Genomic DNA, 21,691 nt, shown 5'->3' on the forward strand with positions numbered 1-21,691 from the left:
AAAAAAAAAAAAAAAAAAAAAAAAAAAAAAACCACATTGAGATACCACCTTACACCAGTTAGAATGGCAAAAACTGACCATGCAAGAAACAACAAATGTTGGAGAGGTTGTGGAGAAGGGGGAACCCTCTTACACTGTTGGTGGGAATGCAAGTTGGTACAGCCACTTTGGAAAACAGTCTGGAGGTTCCTCAGAAAATTAAAAATAGAGCTACCCTATGACCCAGCAATTGCACTACTGGGTATTTACCCCAAAGACACAGATGTAGTGAAAAGAAGGGCCATATGCACCCCAATGTTCATAGCAGCAATGTCCACAATAGCCAAACTGTGGAAAGAGCCGAGATGCTCTTCAACAGACGAATGGATAAAGAAGATGTGGTCCATATATACAATGGAATATTACTCAGCCATCAGAAAGGATGAATACCCACCATTTGCATCGACATGGATGGGACTGGAGGAGATTACGCTACGTGAAATAAGTCAAGCAGAGAAAGTCAATTATCATATGGTTTCACTTATTTGTGGAACATAAGGATTAGCATGGAGGACATTAGGAGAAGGAAGGGAAAAATGAAGGGGGGGAAATCGGAGGGGGAGACGAACCATGAGAGACCATGGACTCAGAGAAACAAACTGAAGGTTCTAGAGGGGAGGGGCTGGGGGGATGGGTTAGCCCAGTGATAGGTATTAAGGAGGGCATGTATTGCATGGAGCACTGGATGTTATATGCAAACAATGAATCATGGAACACCACATCAAAAACTAATGATGTAATGTATGGTGACTAACATAACATAATAAAATAAATTTTAAAAGATCATTTTGGGAAAAAAATAAATAAAATAAAAGTAATCTCTACACCCAACAGGGGGCTCAAACCCATGACGCCAAGATCAAGAGTCACATGCTCTACAGACTGAGCCAGCCAGGTGCCCCAATATCATATATCATTTTATTTTCAGAGAGAGAGAGAGAGAAAGGGAGAGTGTGTGCGTGTAGGCCAGCAGGGAGAGAGAGGGAAAGAGAGAATCCTAAGCAGACTCCTTGCCCGCATGGGAGCCCCATGTGGGGCTCCATCTCACCACCCTAGATCATGACCTGGCCCGAAATCAAGAGTCAGACGTTTAACCAACTGAGCCACCTAGATGCCCCTTATATATCATTTTAAAACAAATGGCTATGGTAGGAAATGCAGTGAAATGAAGAGTGCACCTCATCATGTCACTGTGATGTCACAAACCTCCAAATGTTGGACAGGGTTGTGAGATCGAGCCCCATGTGGGGCTACGTGCTGGGCACTACTTAATTATATTTTATTACAAGAAACTATATGAAGATGGTCAGCTATATCTAGAGACCTAGACTTTTGTAAAAAAAAATTCTACCAATTTTACATTATAGCATTTATAAAAAAAAAATTACAGCATTTGTAAAAAATTCCATAAACATAGAGTATTGCTATTCAAATCTCCTTGGTTCCTGAGTTCAAATAGAGATGTGTACCCATGTTTCTTTAGCTACTGTCATTAAAAAGGACAGGCCAGAACTTGTCTAAGATTACTCATTTCCCCTCTACACATAAAGACTTTAGAACACATATATGTAGGATGTTTTATAGGTGGAAATCTGTGTTATAAGCTTTAAGCTCACAGGGAAATATCCTTATTAATAACTGAAATGAATGCCATCCTTTTAAACATATGGGGAAAGCTAAAAAAGAAAAATTCTTTTTGTTTTACATGTTCATAACTTAATTCTTTTTTTTTTTTTTTAAAGATTTTATTTATTTGACAGAGAGAGACACAGTGAGAGAGGGAACACAAGCAGGGGGAGGGAGAAGCAAGCAGGCTTCCCACTGAGCAGGGAGCCCGATGCGGGGCTCGGGAGCCTGATGCGGGGCTCGATTCCAGGACCCCGGGACCACGACCTGAGCCAAAGGCAGACGCTTAACGTCTGAGCCACCCAGTCACCCCCATAACTTAATTCTATCTCTGAGGTACTTTTTCACTCTTTATGGAGAGGTTGTTATTCCAAATTGTTCACTATAACTTGGCTTCTACTTACACATGCCTCAGGCAAATACAAAACCCGAACATAATCTAATACACCTCAACAGAATGGTGTCAAGAGCATTAGCCAACTAGATAAGGAGGAATATTAGAATAGACCTTTGGGGCCTATATGGGTTTCTTATTCTTACCACAGTCTCCAAGGGGATATTTCCAAAACAAGATTATGAGGATAAACTACAGAGGAGCTCCAAGTTAGGATATCCAGTTTTCACTGCTGATTCAAGTAAAATCTGTTTACATCAAGAAGCTCATATTGAGGACCCACTTATCATCTTGTACAGGTATTGGTAATACCAATGTTTATGAAAAAGACAGAGTTTCTAACTGCCACCTAACTTTTTTTAAATTTAAAAATACTTTCATTTTTAAATGAAGTATTGCTATTTTATAATTAATCTTATTAAAAAAATATGGTTAACACTCCTTCCCCATCCTTCACTACTATAGACCTTGATGTACATGAGGGTTGTCCTGAGACTTTGTGTCACTTATGATGTAACAAATAAATTAAGCTATAAGATGCAGATTAATATTTGAAAAAAATGAAAGTGACTTCTTGGGACCCAAGGTGAGTCTACAAATATGAAACCAAGTAATTGATAAGTTGTGGCACCTTCCAATACTCCGTAAATGTTTTTTCTTTCTCTTTTTGTAAGCAATTTTTCCTGGCTACCATAATAATTAAAATAGCTTTATGAAGCACTTTGTTGTCTCTATAAAGTATACAGTGATTTAGGTGCATAACATAGAAAGTATTATGAAATCTGACAAGTTAAAGCATGCTTTAACGTAATCCAAATTGCTCTTTTCTTGCTAAAAAAACATAATTTCTTGGCCTTTGTGTTCTCATCAATTCTACCATCAGCCCTAGTGGTTGGTTTTCTCTTTGGACACGTTTTCCACCCAGAAGCAAAGTTAAGTTGAAATCTAGATGCTGAAAAAGACCACTGGTCTCATAAGACTTGCTCCTTACCCAGACTCATAGGGCATATACTGACAATTAGTACTTTTGCAAGATTACAGAATGTTAGTGTTATGGCTCTTAGGAGAATCTCATAAAAGTGTTGAAATCACAAATGATAAATTCATAAATTTAAAAATCTGTTATCATAAATTTTGGAGTACTAAAGTTTCTCAAATTTCCTTTTTCAATGCTAACAATTTCCTGAGATATATATATACATATATATTTTTAAAGATTTTATTTATTTATTTGACAGAGAGAGACACAGCGAGAGAGGGAACACAAGCAGGGGGAGTGGGAGAGGGAGAAGCAGGCCTCCCGCTGAGCGGGAGCCTGATGTGGGGCTCAAACCCAAGACCCTGGGATCATGACCTGAGCCAAAGGCAGACGCTTAACGACTGAGCCACCCAGGCGCCCCCCTGAGATATATTTTCAAGGGACTATTTACAAATACAAATATATAAGGACCAGACAAGATTAAGCCAAAGCCATTATTAAGTGATTTACTTCATCTCCTTGACTTTGTAAATTTGAGCAGGTATGTATTTAATATATCTGTTGTTTCTAGTCCAAAAAAGTCAAAGGTAACACACCTAGATATTTTCAAAACTTTTATGCATATGCACTCAGAACAGAGAACCAGAAACATTTATAAAGATTTTGTGAAAAACAGTAACAAAGGTCTCCTTTGACAATAGAGTGAAAAACCAGAAATATTAATCACCTTTTAAGAAGGGAAATCGACTTTACTTTAAGGGAACTTTTAATTTTAATTGAAAATATTTTTAATTCAGGTACTATGAAAATTATCCTTTCCTGCTGATAGAAAAGCTAAAGGATAAAGAATATATCTAAACAAAGAACAGATTTCTAGGCTAATCCAGTTGAGGTGAAGGCCGAAATACTGAATTGACTTGGTTCTCTAGCATAAATAACACTTATTTTTGTTTATATTTTCATGCCATTCAAGAAAAAAAGGTAAGATTTTCTTGTCAAATTGTTTTACTACAGAACCTGCCTTATTCACTTGAAATGTAAACCTCCATGTCTATAGAAGTCAAATTTGTGAGGCACATATTTTTAATATTCTAGAAGATGTTAAGGACTTTATTTCTCCCCCAGCTTTATTGAGATATAATTGACATATAATACTGTTTAAGTTTAAGCCATACAACATGTTGATTTGGTATATGTATATACTGTAATATAATTAACTACCACTGCATTAGCTAACAACTCCAACACGTCACATAATTACCACTTCTTTTTTGTAACGAGAACATTTAAGATCTACTTTCTTAGTGACTTTCACATATATAATACAATCTTGTTAACTGTAGTCACCACATTGTACATTAGATCCCCAGAACTTATTCATATTACAACTAGACATATGAACCCTTTGACCAATATCTCTCCATCTCCCCCACCCCCATGTCCCTAGTAACCACCAATCTACTCTCTATTTCTATGAATTTGGCTTTCTTAGATTTCAGATGTAAGTGAGATCATACAGTATTTGTTTTTCTCTGACTTATTTTACTTAGCATAATGCCCCCAAGGCCATCCATGTTTTTTGCAAATGGCAGGATTTCCTTCTTTCTCATGGCTAAATAATATTCCATTATATGGAGCACATCTTTTTTATTCATCCATTGATGGACACTTAAATTGTTTTCGTATCTTGGCTACTGTGAATAATGCTACAAAAAACATGGGAGTGCAGATATTTCCTTGAGATCCTGTTTTCACTTCCTTTGAATGTATACCCACAAGTAGGGTTGCTAGATTATATGGTAGTTCTATTTTTAAGTTTTTGAGGAACCTCCATATTTTCTTCCATAGGGGCTATACCAATTTACATTCCTACCAATAATGTACAAGGGTTGTGTAGCATATTTTTGATAACTGCAGAAAATACACCCAATATAAGAGACTAATAGCTCATTAATTTACATTCTTATATGTAAGTGAGCTTAAAATAAACAAAAACTGTACAACCTCTGTTGCTTTGATATTGCTGTTACCATTTCTGATTCCTGCTTTAACTGCTTCTGTTAGGCCTTATTAGAAGGTCTCTAAGCCAAAAAGACAAAGTTGAATTCTTTTACAAGTTCATAATTTTCCCTGGAGGATTAGGCTTTCCAAAGTTAGTAAAATGAACGAAATATTCCAGTCTGACCCAGATGAAAGGTCAAAAATGCTGAGATGCCTCCAAAACCCTGAAAATGGTCCCCAGGCAGACTTGACAATCAGGGAATCTTCATTATGCAAGAGAGAGCCTGGACGTAGAGTGGAATACTAAGAAGAGCCTCTCTCTCTCCCTAGGACGATGGGTCTCAAACGCTAGTGTGCATCAGAATCTGCTGGAGGGCTTGTTAAAGCACATATTGTTGGGCCTTATTCCCAGAGCTTTTGCTTTAGTAAGTCTGAGATGAGGCCTAAAATTCTGCATTTCTAAGAAGTTCCCAAGTGATGCAGATACTCTTGGTCTAGGGAACATATTCGGAGAATCTTTGCTCTATTTTCCATTTATTAAAGCAAATTCTTGAGTACTTGTCAGTCATCCAATTTCCTTTTGTGTAAATCCATGAAAACAGAGTGCAGGGTGGCCTAGAAAAGGTCCACCCAAGCAAAGTGGGGCCAAGTAAAGTGAGGAGGGTAACCAAGCAAGGGGGTGGCCCTGGGAGGAACATTAGAGCCTAAGAAAGGCAAGGAGAGCATTTACATGGCGAGGAAGCCTGGCACGGGTGTGTTGGAGCCCCCATGGAAGACGTTCATGGGCAGAGTGCAATCTAACATGGGGAGTTACAGCCTGAGCAGGGTGAGGAGGGCATCCACATAAGGCGGGGGTGGGTGGGTGGGGGGACAGCAGAAATTGCAGATTTGTACATACAAAGGGATTGATCAAATAAGTTAAGGATCCAGATTTCTCAATGTCAGAGAAGGGAGTTATAATAATGGAACGAGAGAAAACTGGAATGAAGCCTGCAGTACTGGGCTGCAAGTGGAAATAATGGTGTAGAGTCAGAGTTTTCAGGTACATAGTTAGAAAAAGAGTTGCAAATGTGCGTATGGATGTGCATGTGGCATACTCCCAAGTTCTGTCTGCTGAGAAGGCCTACAGGTAATGATACCTCCGTGGTGAGCACATCTACTACACAGATCTTGGTTTCTACATAGCATTTTCTACTAAAAGGAACCAGGAGTACAAAAAGACCCTGGATATCTTACTGTTTCAAAAGCAAGTTATGCCCAAGACTAATGGGAACATCCAAAGGATACAGAAACCATCTTGAAGGAGCTCCCAAAGATCAAAAAAGGGATAATTTGAGCATTAAAATAAATAGTGATTGTAACAAAATAGAGTACTGAATAAAATAGGAAAGCATGAGTCCATATAGGTAAAAATGAAATAAATTGAGACTGATTAGGCATGGGGTGTTTACATAATTTCAAAGTAGCTCCCTACAAAACTCTTATTAGTTGCAAAGAAGAATAGAGCAACTTTGCAAGGAGAACCTGGCAGGAATGACCCTATTCCAAATATCAAAGTGGGTATCACCAGTAATGAAACAAATCAAAATCATACTCCATCAACAGAATGGATACAATGGGAAAAATACAGAATCATCTCTATGATATATTCTGGTCAAAAATGTATACCCTAAATCTACTTATGAAGAACCACCAAAACCATCAGACAAACTCAAATTGAGAGACATTCTAGTGAATAACTAGCACACAATTTTCCAAAGTATCAAGCTTATAAAAGTCAAGAAAGACCGAGAAGCTGCTCCAGACTGAAGGTGGCGGCTCAAGAGAGAACTGAACACAGTACATGGTTCAGGGATTATCTTTAAAAAAAATTCTTTTAAATAAATGAACAAATATTCCTCTTTGAAATTTTGCAGAAAAGGATTGGCTTTTTGGAGTGGTTTTGATATAACCCTACATGGTAATGAAATCATCCTAGCAGATGATTTCTCTGGGTCCTTTCTAGTTTACCCATTCTACCCTGTTTACTATCTGCCTGCCCATCTATCCTTCAGAGTGCATTTAATAGAATTTGAGCATGTACAGCTCAGAACTTGACTGGACAGGCGAAGAACCACATGCTTAAAAAAAAAAAAAAAAAGATGAGTCTAAGGAAAGCTATTTTACACTATAAATCTTATTTTATTTTTTAAATTAATTTTATTTTATTATGTTAGTCACCATATATTACATCATTAGTTTTTTTTTGTTTTTTGTTTTTTAAAGATTTTATTTATTTTTGAGAGAGAGAGCGAGAACAAGTGGGGGGAGGGGCAGAGGGAGAAGCAGGCTCCCCGCTGAGCAGGGAGCCTGATGTAGGACTCAATCCCAGGACCCTGGGATCATGACCTGAGCTGAAGGCAGACGCTTAACCGACTGAGCCACCCAGGTGCCCCCATTACATCATTAGTTTTTGATGTAGTGTTCCATGGTTCATTGTTTGCATATAACACCCAGTGCTCCATGCAGAATGTGCCCTCCTTAATACCCATCACCAGGCTAACCCATTCTCCCACCCCCCTCCCCTCTAGAACCCTCAGTTTGTTTTTCAGAGTCCACAGTCTCTCATGGTTTGTCTCCCCCTCCGATTTCCCCCCTTCCTACTATCTTCTTTAAAAAAAAAAAAAAAAAAAGATTTTATTTATTTGACAGAGAGAGCGAGAGAGCACAAGCAGGGGGAGCAGTAGAAGGAGAGGGAGAAGCAGGCTCCCCGCTGAGCAAGGAGCCCGATGCGGGGCTTGATCCCAGGACCCTGGGATCATGACCTGAGCCGAAGGCAGACGCTTAACCGACTGAGCCACCCAGGCGCCCCACCTACTATCTTCTTTTTATAAATCTTACTTTAATAGTAAGAAGGCAAGTCTTCAAAATCTACACCTGGACACATAATGGCCTCCCATTTTCAGTCAAGTCTTCCACAAAAGGGGCTAATATGTATGGTCTACATGGTCTTTCTGCCACATGATTTCCCTTCAACCAAGAAGTAATAAGAAACTAAGACTTAAATGGGTTTTTAAAGTTAAGTATTAACAAAGCCATCTGGTGTAAAATAGGAGTCATCTTTTTGCTTCTTATAATGCCTAGCAGAGTGATGACAAGTTGTAAATGTACATCCAAAGTACCCTAAAGAGCAGAATAGAGACATATATGCTCTGTAGACACAAACACTCCCTGCCTCCCTCCTCCCTCATAAATACTCCAACTGGCTGAGACAACTAATGGTTCAGTATAGCTGAGTAAAACGCATGACAATAGCTGTCTGCCCTAATCTCGTTTTTAAAAAACATTTAAGTCTTACCAGGGCTGAAGCAAGCTTTGATTTGGCTCAAAGCACTGACTCCTAGTAAGTTTGAAAAGCCTCACAAAGAAAATCCCTGAAAGAGGATCAGTGAAAAAAGTATTATCTGTTAGAAGCCGTAAGAAATGACTTCCCTTATCCTAAGAATTCAAAGCTCGGCTTAGAACTAGAGTATTAGAGTATTAATCTTACCATTAGCACTAGGGATTCTGAATTTTATTCATAAAACATAATGCAAAAGACATCCTATCAGGGGCGCCTGGGTGGCTCAGTTGGTTAAGCAACTGCCTTCGGCTCAGGTCATGATCCTGGAGTCCCTGGTTCGAGTCCCGCATCGGGCTCCCTGCTCGGCAGGGAGTCTGCTTCTCCCTCTGACCCTCCCCCCTCTCATGTGCTCTCTCTCATTCTCTCTCTCTCAAATAAATAAATAAAATCTTAAAAAAAAAAAAAAAGACATCCTATCAGCTTTCCTTTTTAAAAGAAATGGGCAATGTTCATCCTGAGTAAAAAAATACTGAGTTTCACTGGACATATGTATTCATTCCAACCACTCAGAGCCCGGCCCAGAGGGGGCACAAGTATATTGTGAAGTATCCCAAGAATAAACAAAATACGCATTAAAAACAGGCACATTACTTACTTTGTCATTGTGTTAAAAGAGAGTACAATGACTTTTAAATGTTTCTAGTTAAAATAAAAACAACAAAAAACCCCACTAAACTTGGGGGTTAAAAGAAAACCAAACTATTCCTCACTTGGTAAATTGGAACCTGATAAATTCCTTTAGCTGGACTTTGTTTATTACATATTCTTTTGAATTTTAAAAGTGCACCATTAGATTACTGTTAATTTTAGTAGGTATGATATCAATATTACATTTATGTTTTTAAAGTCCTTATCTGTTCAGATATATACCTAAGTATTTATGAGTGAAATGATAGGTCTTAAATTTTTATTTAGTACTTGAGCAAAAAAAATTTGGAGGAGAAATGGAACAAGAAAAGCAAGAGACTGATGGTTATTGAAGCTAGGTGATGAGTACATGGAAATTCATGGTACTGTTCTAGTTTTGTGTGTGTTTGATAATTTCCATAATAAAAGAGTTTTTAATATGTCTATTATTAAAGCCTTCAGTTATAATTATGGCAGTGCCACAATAAATTCTGGTTTGGATTTAAGTCCTTTCTATTCAAAACACTGGTTTAGAAACCTAACTCTATCCTTGATGCTCTAATCACCTAGTACGATAATCAGATATTTAATAGCTACCATCAACCTCACATATAACATTAATCAATTTTCAACCACATTCAGATACACCATGGGGCAAACATTTAGTAAAAGTTAGACCTAGGGCTTATATAGTAAGTTGGTCCTATTTCCTAACGCCCATGCTATAAACAATCCATTATAAATGCATTACATTTCAATTTCTAGATTATCGTTCTCGGAGACACATTTTTCTTTATCTCCTCCTCAACATGAAAAATGAAGAAAACAAGTACCAAGGAATCATCACTCAACAATGGCAAAATCAAGCTCATTGAATTTTGCTTTAAAATCAATAGGAATTACACGTCCTAAATTTCTAATTTCTAATCTAACCAAAGCACAAAAACCTGGTCATGTTTTTTTGCCAGTCTGAGGAAGGGAATCCTTCTTCAACACCAACAGTTGGGAACAAGGAAGAGAAGGTGATAAATAAAATAGGAGACCATCTCTTTCCAGCGCCCCATCCTCAATCGCTCCCACTTATCCTCCTGTTCACCAAACACAACTGTCAAAAACCCCAGTAAACAACAAACTTTCTTCACAAGGTGGGGGTCACAGTGTAAAAAAATGAGAAGAGTTAGGATGTCCATATAAAGCACTGCTGTATGTGTCTGTTTACAAGTCTGTGTTCCCCAACCAGCCAGAGAGACTCTCCAGGGTGGGGACAGGTTCTCACTACAGCTGACCTTTAAACAATGCAAGGCTTGGGGGCACCAACCCCAGACAGTCAAAAACCCGCATATAACTTTGGACTCCCCAAAATACTTAACTACTAATAGCCTACTGTTTACTGGAAACCTTACCAATGATATAAACAGTCGATTAACACATTTTGTAGGGTTGTATTATATGCTGTATTCTTAAAGTAAACTAGAGAAAACGTTATTACAAAAACCACGAGGAGGAGAAAACACACTTACGATACTGTACTATAAAAAAATCCACACATAAGTGGACACGCACAGTTCAAACTCGTGTTGTTCAAGGGTCCGCTGCAGACCAGCACGTGCACTGAGCCTCCACAAGCAGGTGCTCAGCATTTACGGACCAGACGCATGAATGAACTTAAAGGAAAATAAAATCTCCAAAAAGATGAGAGGGAAATGGAAAAAAGCTCTGTATAAAAACAGAAAGACAGAAAATGGCAACAAAGTTGTAAAACACTGCAGATAAAAAGAAGTCTGTTTCAATCAGTCAATCATAAGAAATATTTCTGGAGTTCCTGGAGGCTCCACTCAGGCTCAAGGTAGACAATGAAATTAACAGCTGTAACAGTTAAATCTTTATGGACTTTTAGCTTATATTATTTTCCTTCTGGAATAATCTTTCTCCTTTATCTCAATTATTGCCTGTTTGCTTGTTCCTTGTTCATCCATTCACCCCTTTCTGTATACACTGAATACCTTTACTGTGCTGGGGATACAATGATGAATAAAATAACTAGTCACTACCTTTAAGATACTACGTCTAGTAGGGGAAATAAATATGTAAGTGAATAAAGACCATAAAATGTCAAAAGATTAAGATCTGTATGGGACAGAACGAGGTACAAAGATTAAATGGTCTGCTTTATCTGGGAGTCAGGATATGTGTCACAGAATTGGGCCTAGAAAACTGAGAACAGCTGGACAAAGGGAGGCACTAGAAAGCCCCCATGGAATGACTGGTTTGCGGGGATCAGTGGGAAGTGGGGTGTATGGGAAGTGGGGTGTACGCTGGAGAAGAGCCAGCTCCTGAAGGGCCTTCTTAGGGCACAGTAAGGGGCTCAAACTTCCAGATCCCATGAATTAGGAAGCCACTGAAGGATTTTAAACAAATGAATTTCATCTCTGGTGGGAACTTGGAGAATGACTAAGCAACCAGAAAAGAATAGAGAGGTGAGAAAAAGTGTTAAGAAGCAGAAAATGGACAGGACTTGGTCACAGAGTAGATGTGAGCGATGCCTAGACCAGCTCCTAAGTTTTTGGGCTGGATGGTACCATTCTTTAAAAAAGGAAGTGAGGGATCATGCCAGCCTCAGGTCTCAACTAGGCCGGGTGACACTCCAGAATGGGAGACAAGCCAATTTGGGAGCAGATTGGATCCAGCTTCATTCAACATTACTACCAGTTATTTGATAACGACAGAACCCAGCTAGGCGCAATTTATATTGATGCATCATGCCTTACGTGGGAAGGACAGCAGTTCCAGGGGAAAACTGCCATTGTGGAGAAGTTGTCTAGCCTTCCGATCCAGAAAATCCAGCACAGCATCACGGCACAGGACCATCAGCCCACGCCAGATAGCTGCATCATCAGCATGGCTGTGGGCCAGCTCAAGGTTGATGAAGACCCCATCATGGGGTTCCACCAGATGTTCCTATTAAAGAACATCAATGATGCTTGGGTTTGCACCAATGACATGTTCAGGCTTGCCCTGCACAATTTTGGCTGACCTCCACCCAGCCAGGGTTTCCTCCTCCCTCCTCTTCCTGATACTATTCACAGTCCTCCAGATGCCCCAAATATCATACACAAATGAGCAGGGCCGTGGTGGGAGCGGGCACAGTGTGCTGCTACCGAGGTATTGTGCATGATGTTTGGATGCTAGACTAGTTGCATCTGACAGGAGAAGTTTGTGTTGTACCAGCGCATGTCTTGGAAAGATTTAAGTAATGCAAAAGGTTGTCTTGTTTTTTGTTTTTTTTTTTTAATCTACTGACAAGTTGCTCTAGTAACCCAAAGAAGTGAAGGAGAAAGCAGCTGCCTCACCGCCCAGATACTGACTTGTTTGTATGTTTCAATACCTCATGACACAATAAAATCATAAAATTTTCTTAACAACAACAACAAAAAAGTAAGAGAGGAAGAAGAGTAGGTTTGGAGGATAAGGTCAGTTTTACAGTTTGGATTTTAAACCACGTCATCCTACTACTTAAAATATTATTAAATAAGAAAAAATATTTCTGAAATTCACATTTTAAAGGAGAAAAATCATAAAATCATCTGAAGAGATGCACAAAAGCAACTGATAAAAATTAAACACCCATTAATAATTTATTTTAAAAAATCTAGCAAATTAGTAATAGAGAAGACTGTTTTAAACCCAGAGAAAGCTATCAATCTAAAACCTAGAGCAAGCATAACATTTAATGGTGAAACCTTAACAACATCCCCTTTAAAATCAGGAACAGGACAAGGATACTTGTTATTATGGTTCTTTTAACAGTTATTGTTGAAGTTCTCACTGATGAAATAGATGAAAGAAAATAATGAATAGGAAGTTTAGAAATTAGAGAGGAAGGCCAAAAAAAAAAAAATCCTGTTATTTACAGATAATTAATAGTTTAATTAGAGATACCTAAAATAATCTATGGATAAAGGAATAAAACCATTTAGAGACTTTTACAAGTTTGTTAAATACAAGGTCAATTTATAAAATCAGTAGATGTCTATACAGTAGCGACAACCAATTAAAAAAATGTAAGTAGAAATGAAGCCCATTCCTTCTTGCCATAAAAACTATAAGATCTCTGGAAATAAAACTAACAAAAAGCCTCTGTGAGAAAAAGATTTTAGTTTTGTTAAAGAACATCAAAGAAGACCTAAATAAAACAGATGGAAAGACTTCCAATAGCATTGATAACATCGATTCTTCCAAGATTCATTTACAAATTCAACACAATTCCATTCAATATCCCAAAGGATTTGTTCATATAAGCCTCGATACGTGATCCAAAAAATTTATACTGAAGGTAAAGGACCAAGAATAGTCAAACTTTAAACAAATATAAAAGAAGAGACATTTGTCCTCCTAGATATCAAAGATTAATGGTAAGTTTTGCTAACAAACTTTCATATCAGCTCAAGGACAGACACATAGACCAAAAGAACAGAATTAATGAGCGCAGAGACAGGCCCATGTATATATGGGATTTGATATAAAACTAAGGTGGTGTTATTACAAATCGATAATGAAAGGATGGCTATTAGTGGAGAAGAGACAGTGGCTATCAAAAAGAGGAAAAGAGGGGCGCCTGGGTGGCTCAGTTGGTTAAGCGTCTGCCTTCGGCTCAGGTCGTGATCCCAGGGTCCTGGGATAGAGCCCCACATCGGGCTCCCTGCTCGGCGGGGAGCCTGCCCCTCCTTCTGCCTGCCGCTCCCCCTGCTTGTGCTTGCTCGCTCTCTCTCTTTCTCTGTCAAATAAATAAATAAAATCTTAAAAAAAAGAAGAGGAAAAGAATTAGGTCCCCTCACACTATCAAAGAAATAATTAGCATAGATGAACTGAGTACCTAAATGAGAAAAGCAAGTATTTTGAAAATTTTACATATAAAACACTATCATCTCTGTGAAAATCGACAAAAATCAGTTTTTAAAAAGTGCCTGGCACTCAGTAAATAGTTAATTAATATTAACCACGATCTTCATCATCATCATCATCTATGATCTCTGGGTAAGGAAGCAATCTAAATAAGAGACCAGAAGCACAAATCATAAAATAAAAATAGAAACCAAATGCCATGGCCTACAAGGCCCTGCCCCATCGAGCTCTCTTTTCCCCAGCAGTTTCCTCTCAGGTTTCCTCAGGCTCACCTAACTTCAGTCTAGACTAGTCTCCAGGCACCAGTCGAGCACCTGCCTCACCCCAACGGCTGTCTCCTCCCCATGCAACTCACCCTTCCATACAGCCACGTGGATCACTCTCTTGCCCCAGTCAAGCCTTTGCTCAAATGGACCTTTTCAGAAATCGACCCTAACCACCCCACTTAACACTGTGCGCCCCCACCCAGTACTCTGATCCTCCTGACTTGCGTTCTCCATATTACCCACCATCTTCTAATACACTATATAGTTTTACTCAGTGCATTTACTGCCTGTCTTCAAGTAAATATAAGTTCTTTGAGAGCAGCGACTTTTGCCTCTTTTATTTACTATCATATTCCCAGAGTATAAAAGTGCCCAGTAGAGTACTCAATAAATATTTATTGAATGAATGAGTGAATGAAGATTGATAAATCTAACTCATCAAAATTAGAAATTCCAGGGGCGCCTGGGTGGCTCAGTTGGTTAAGCGACTGCCTTCGGCTCAGGTCATGATCCTGCAGTCCCAGGATCGAGTCCCACATCGGGCTCCCTGCTCAGCAGGGAGTCTACTTCTCCCTCTGACCCTCCTCCCTCTCATGCTTTCTGTCTCTCATTCTCTCTCGCAAATAAATAAAATCTTAAAAAAAAAAAAAAAATTAGAGGGGCGCCTGGGTGGCTCAGTTGGTTGGGCGACTGCCTTCGGCTCAGGTCATGATCCTGGAGTCCCTGGATCGAGTCCCGCATCGGGCTCCCTGCTCGGCGGGGAGTCTGCTTCTCCCTCTGACCCTCCCCCCTCTCATGTGCTTGCTCTCATTCTCTCTCAAATAAATAAATAAAAAAAATCTTTAGGGCGCCTGGGTGGCTCAGTTGGTTAAGCGACTGCCTTCGGCTCAGGTCATGATCCTGGAGTCCCGGGATCGAGTCCCGCATCGGGCTCCCTGCTTGGCGGGGAGTCTGCTTCTCCCTCTGCCCCTCCCCCCTCTCATGTGCTCTCTCTCATTCTCTCTCTCAAATAAATAAATAAAATCTTTAAAAAAAAATTAGAAATTCTGGCAAACAGCAACACACCATAAACAAAGTTCATAGATAAGAAAAAACTGAAAGATATGTGTAACAAATATAACCAGTAAAGGATTAATATACAAATACCAATATAAACCAGTAGAAAAAAGACAATCCATTATGAAAATGAGCCAGTCCGTTGAGGGCCTTAAGGGTAAAGACTTAGGTTTCCCCAAAGAGAAAGATTTCTCCTCAAGACTGCAATGTAAGAAATCCTGCTCAAGTTTTTAGCTTGTTGCCCTTCAAGATTTAGAGTCAAGCCTGCAACATTAACTCTGGCCTCAATTTTCAGCCTGCCAGCCTGCCCTATAGATTTCAGACTTGCCAGCCTCAACAATCATGTGAGTCAATTCCTTAAAATAAATAAATCTCTTGGGGTGCCTGGCTGGCTTAGTCAGTGGAGAACACGACTCTTGATCTTGGGGTTGTGAGTTCAAGCCCTACATTGGGTACGGAGATTACTTAAAAATGAAATCTTAAAAAAAAAAAACAAAAAACAAAAAACAAAAATAAATCTCTCTCTCTCTCTTGTTTTCTCTATAAATCTGATTGGTTTTATTTCTCTGGAGAACCCTGACTAATACAATATACTCCAAGTGCTTAGAACAGCACCCAGTACATAGTAAGTGCCACAGACTGATACCTCTTACTATAATATATCAAAAGTATTAAAAAGTTAATGGTATGAATATGTACCAATTGGGGAGGGTAGAAAACTATGGAGGAAGGGAGTATAAAGTGAGTGAAGGTAAATGAATTTTAAACTATATTTGCATTGTTTAATTTCTTAAAAACATGATCTCAAATAAATATGGCAAAATATTAATATTTATTCATTTGGGCACAAATACATGGGTGTTTATTCCATAATTCTGTTTCTGAAATAGTTCATAAAGAAAAATAAGGATTTTTTTTAAGTTTGCAGAAAAAGTTGAGATAAGCATAACCTCTTCATTTGTAGAGTTTGTCTTTATGGGAAGGGGAGAAAGAGAGATGGTACTAGTATGAGGGGGCCCAAGAACTTCCTGATCAGTTCTTCTTAATTTGAGAAAGAAAATATGCGTCACTAAAAGAGTAGTTGAAACTGTTGTGCCAACTGAGATTACCGGTTGGTGCACGGCTCTGGGGGAGGCAGGCAGGGATCAGACTGGGAGCAAGGTTGAAAGGGTTAATGGTGAACAACAAGAGAACAAGTCTTTTTCTGAGCCTGGAGAAAATAAAGTATGTTAGGAGTAGAAAAATGTAGCCAGGCAGCATCTGATTACCCTAGATTTTTGGGGAAGCAGGAAGCAAAGTCATCCTTGAGAGCTCCCCTTAAATGCCATTTTTTTTCCAAAAAGCCCTACCTCCTGATTCTGCAATGAGAAATGCTCTTTCCTCTTTTCCAGAGTCCCAGAGTCTTTTGTACCTTTCTTATGAAACTAACTGGACTGTCCTGTAATTTCAAAGTGAACCTCTTACAAGCCTTAGGTACCTCTGACCTGGAGCGTGATGATAGCTCAGTCATGTTTGCAACGCCCAGTGAAACCACTTGTAAGTTTTGACTAAATACCTTTTTCTTTTCTTCTTTTTAAAAAAGATTTTTTTTTTTAAGTAATCTCTACAGCCAATGTGGGGCTCAAACCTACAACCCCAAGATCGAGAGTCACATGCTCCACCAACTGAGCCAGCCAGGGGCCCCTTGACTAAATACTTTTCTGATTAAAACTTAAAGGTGACCAAGTGTACCACTATGCAGCAGACTTCTAATTCTTTGTTTATGTAGAATATACTCAAATGATTAACATATTATGTAATCTGACTACATATCATTTATCCAGACATTGCACTAAGGGTAAAACTGGGAAGGTTCTGGAACCTTGGTATCATGCAGAATTTAGCACTGTGAAAATTGTGGGCTTTTTAAAACTTGCCATTGTCTTTGAGAAAATAGTCACCTATTCAATAAAGGCTCCATACGTACTTCGCATATTTTTAACTATTACCTAATAAACATTCAGTGACTACCTACTGTGCTTTCCTCAAACCGATCAGCCTTAAAGGTGATTTCAGTTGTTTCTAATACCCAAATCCCCAGGAGGCAATGGCAATGATAAGGACTAGCGTCTGCTGCCTCTTTCCTGGGTACCATGTGCTGTAGAAGCAAATAAAATGATTTACCTTATTTTGTTCCCATAAGTCTACATTGTCTATTATTGCCCACATTTTACAGAACAGGAAACAAGGTTAAGCTGATTTGCCACACAGCTGGTAAGTGGCATAGAAAGGCTCTGAATCCAGACAGAGTCCATACTTCTAACCACTACCATGAATTTCTTTACCAGAAAACGGAAAGTTTTGGTATACTGGAGACATGGATAATATGCATATGTTCCGGTTTTAGGAATAATGTTGCCATTTGCTTTTTTAGCTGGAGGAGACCAATAGTATCTCACAAAATGATCAACCTCCTGGTCCTTATTTAGAAATATTTCTCTCCCAACACATGAGTAGGTTATGTTCTTAAACTCCCTGGTGAAAAAGAAGTGCTGGGAAAGAATGCTGCTATCGGAAGGGCATGTCAGAAGAAATAATTTTAAAAATTGAAGGGCAGAGTAAATACAACAAAACAACATGCAAGTATTGAAAATAAATGTCTTTCTCATATTGATTTCAGTGGTGTTTCAACTGTGGGGCTTAGAGGGAAAAGGGACCCACAATATCTAAATCTGAAATTCAGTTTAATGGGCATTTAGTGCCCACCTGCAACAAGTATTGCTTTACATTTTACTAACCAGAGGATTTTCAAAAGGATTCATCTTTAGGAAGCTCACCGTGGAGGCATGATTTATATATATAAAACAAGACAAAAAAATTTAGATGTGATGGGTTATGGATCATGGAATAAATGCTCTCTTGATGAAGTCTAATTTACAGCGTTTTTGAACAGTTCTTAGGAGCTGATAACTAGCTGTTAAGACCAGAGATTTTCATGTTGATTTCTGGATTACTTTGAAATAATCTTAATTAAACCTTGACCTTTGCAGAAAATAATGCCCTTAGGAGCTATTAATGCTTACATCTCAAAAAAGGGAAGGACTCTAATTTTATCTCATAGGTAACAGCATGCCTGAGAGACGGTATTTTTACCTTGAAGAATTCTACTTATTACATTCCTCAGCAAGTGATAATGGCAAGAGTTCGTAAAATCATATAAAAACAGATGAAACTAATATAACTAGAGAAGAAATACATTATTATGGATTTTGTTGACAATGTCTCTGTAAGGGACAGGATGATCTGAAAGGCAGCCTGAAAGTAGCTGATAAAAACACATCATCACAAGAAAAAAACCTGTAACTATGTGTGGTGATGGATGTTAACTAAGCATATTGTGGGGAGCATTTCACAATACATACATAGACCAAACCATTATGTGGTACCACACCTAAAATGAACACTGTTATATACCAAAACTATTTTAGTTAAGAAAAGGACAGAGTGACAAATTAAAAACAACAAAAGCGTACATTAATATCATATCATTGGGGTAATATTAGTCTGTGAAGGGCTGCCATAACACGATACCACAGACTGGGTGGCTTAACCAACAAATGTATTTCTCACAGTTCTGGAGACTGGAAGTCTGAGATCAAGGTGTCAGTAGGGTTGTTTCTCTTGAGGCCTCATTCCTTGGTCTATAGATGGCCACCTTCTCCCTGTGTCTTCACATGCTCTTCACTCTGGGCCTGTGTCCTAATCTCCTCCTCTTCTAAGAACATCTATCATATCAGGGTGCCTGGGTCACACAGTTGGTGAAGCGTCCAACTTAGTTTTGGCTCAGGTCATGATCTCAGGGTCTTGCGATGGAGCCTCGAGTCGGCCTCATGCTCAACGTGGAGTCTGCTTGAGTTTCTCTCTCCCTCTGTCCCTTCCTACCCCCTCCACGCTGGCACTCTCTCTCTCTCTCTCTCTCCCTCTCTCTCTCTCTCAAATAAATAAATAAATCTTAAACAAAACAAACAAACAAACAAAACCAACCACAAACATCTATCATATCGGATTAGGGCCCATTCCAATGACTGCATATAACCTTAATTACCTTTTTTAAAGATCCTGTCTCCAAATACAGCGATATTCTGAGGCACTAGGGTTTAGGACTTCAACATCTGAATTGGGGAGGGAGAACACAATTCAGCCCATAACAGTGGTTAAAGCCACAAATTTTGGCGTTAGATCTGTTTTGAGTCACAGGCTCAGCCACTTACCAGCATTATGACCTGGACAAGTTGCTTAACCTCACTAAGCCTTGATTTCTGCTTAAGACTGTTGTAAAGAATAAATGAGATAATCCACAAAAGCACTTATGGAAGAACACCTACCATCTAGTACACACTCAAGAAATTACTGTTTTATTGTCCCGGTAGCCTCAAGTAAACTTTCTTTTCTTCTTCTTTTTTTTTTTCTTTTAAGATTTTATTTATTTGTTTGAGAGAGAGAGAGCACAAGCCAGGGGAGGAGCGGAGGAACAGGGAGAAGCAGGTTCTCCACTGAGCAGGGAGCCCAGTGTAGGACTCGATCCCAGGACCCTGGGATCATAACCTGAGCCAAAGGCAGAGCTTAACCGACTGAGCCACCCAGGTGCCCCTCACGTAAATTTTTATAACTCTACTTACTTGACACTTAATATTTTTCATGTATTTGGTTTTAGAACTAATTCTTAAATTTTTTATTCTACTACAATCTTTCAATCATCTCATAAGCTAAAACCCTGCTCTGGGAACACACTAACTCCTTGTGCCCTGAGCTACCACGTTAGACACCCAGGTCACCCTGCTGTGAGGAAGCCCGAATGATATCGAGAATCCAAAGCAAGTATTTTATTCAACAATCCCAGCTGAGCCCTATCTTTTGAGACATTCCATTCCAGGCACCTGACACAAGAGTGAAGAACCTTCATATAATTCTGGCCCTTAGTCTTTCCAAGTCACCTGCGGCTGTTTGAGCCTTTCCAAATGAGGCCTCAGAATACTATGGATCAGAGATGAGCCATGCCCACTAGGCCCCGTCTGAATTCTTCACACACATCATCTGAAAGCGTAATGGTCCTTGTTTTAAGATACTATGTTTTAGAGTGGTTGGCAATAGATACACTGGAACCATGGATTATAGAAAATCGAAACTACAGAATCATAGAGACATAGAGACTATAGAGAATATATAACACAGTATAATATATACATCATAGATAGCAAGAGCTAGGGAAGCACAGAAGCAAAGAAGACTATAGAAAGCATATAATCAACCTCCTGGGTTTTTTTTTTTTTTTTTTAAGATTTTTATTTATTTATTTGAGAGAGAGAATGAGAGAGAAAGAGAGCATGGGGGGGAGGGTCAGAGGGAGAAGCAGACACCCTGCTGAGCAGAGAGCCCGATGCGGGACTGGATCCCGAGACTCCAGGATCATGACCTGAGCCGAAGGCAGTCGCTTAACCAACTGAGACACCCAGGTGCCCAACCTCCTGGTTTTAAAGGTGAAGAAACTGAGGCCAGTCCAGTTATGTGATGAGTGACAAATCTGGGACTCATATTTAAGTCTCTTCACTTTCAGTCCTGAGCTTTTTTTTTTTTTTTTAAGATTTTATTTATTTATTTGAGAGATAGAGAGCATGAGCTGGGAGAAGAGCAGAGGAAGAGGGAGAAGCAGATTCCCCACTGAGCAGGGAGCCCGACGTGGGCCTTGATCCCAGGACCCCGGGATCATGACCTGAGCCAAAGGCAGATGCTTAACTGACTAAGCCACCCAGGCGCCCCAGTCCTGGGCTCTTTCAAAAACACAATTACTTCATAATACAGTTCTGTATTATAAAAGCCTCTTACCATCTCTTGCTATTATTCAAACTTTAGCATTTCAGGATATTCTACATGTTCTCTAAGGCCAAACATAATTATATTTCTGGATATAGACAAATTACCCTACTACTGGCACATGACAGGTACTCAATAATTGTTTTAAGTAAAGAGTTACCAAAATAAGACAGCTAAAAAAAAATGTAAAATGATGCAGCTTAGTCTTCAGTGGTTGTGTTTGAAAAACAGAAACAGCATTTTTAGTTTTGGAGCAAAATTTTTTAAGACATAAACCATGATTACTTCCCCCACCACCAATAATTAATTTCTGGTAATCTCACTGAGGACAACCTTCACAATCCCCAAACAGTGCCTCAAATGTAGCTACTCAGTGTTCATCTTCTGAGAGGTACATAAATTTAACTACACATAATATAAATATAATTGGAGGTATCATGGCTAATTGCCTCTAACTATGCATTTGCCCCTTGTTTTTTAGGAATACATTTTTAAGCCAGGTGCATGGCCTTCAGCTAAAATTATGCTTCCTAGCCTTCTTTGCATCGAGGTATGGCCAGTGACAAGTT

The 21,691-nt window shown here is 39.0% G+C and overlaps 2 protein-coding genes across 6 annotated transcripts in view; one reads left to right on the top strand and one right to left on the bottom strand.

Moving 5' to 3' along the window:
• The window catches only part of RABGAP1L (RAB GTPase activating protein 1 like), a 776,559-nt gene that overhangs the window by 52,168 nt on the left and 702,700 nt on the right, over nt 1-21,691 (bottom strand). The window lies entirely within an intron of this gene.
• On the top strand, nt 11,659-12,088 carry LOC110574142 (nuclear transport factor 2-like). Its single transcript, XM_044915946.1, has one exon. The coding sequence runs from the start codon at nt 11,698-11,700 to the stop codon at nt 12,079-12,081; it is 384 nt and encodes a 127-aa protein (XP_044771881.1). The 5' UTR covers nt 11,659-11,697; the 3' UTR covers nt 12,082-12,088.

Source organism: Neomonachus schauinslandi, chromosome 6 (assembly GCF_002201575.2).
Source record: "Neomonachus schauinslandi chromosome 6, ASM220157v2, whole genome shotgun sequence".
Lineage (NCBI taxonomy): Eukaryota > Metazoa > Chordata > Mammalia > Carnivora > Phocidae > Neomonachus > Neomonachus schauinslandi.

Excerpts from the sequence above, each read along its gene's own strand:
- LOC110574142 (XM_044915946.1), top strand. The coding sequence starts at position 11,698 with ATGGGAGACAAGCCAATTTGGGAGCAGATTGGATCCAGCTTCATTCAA.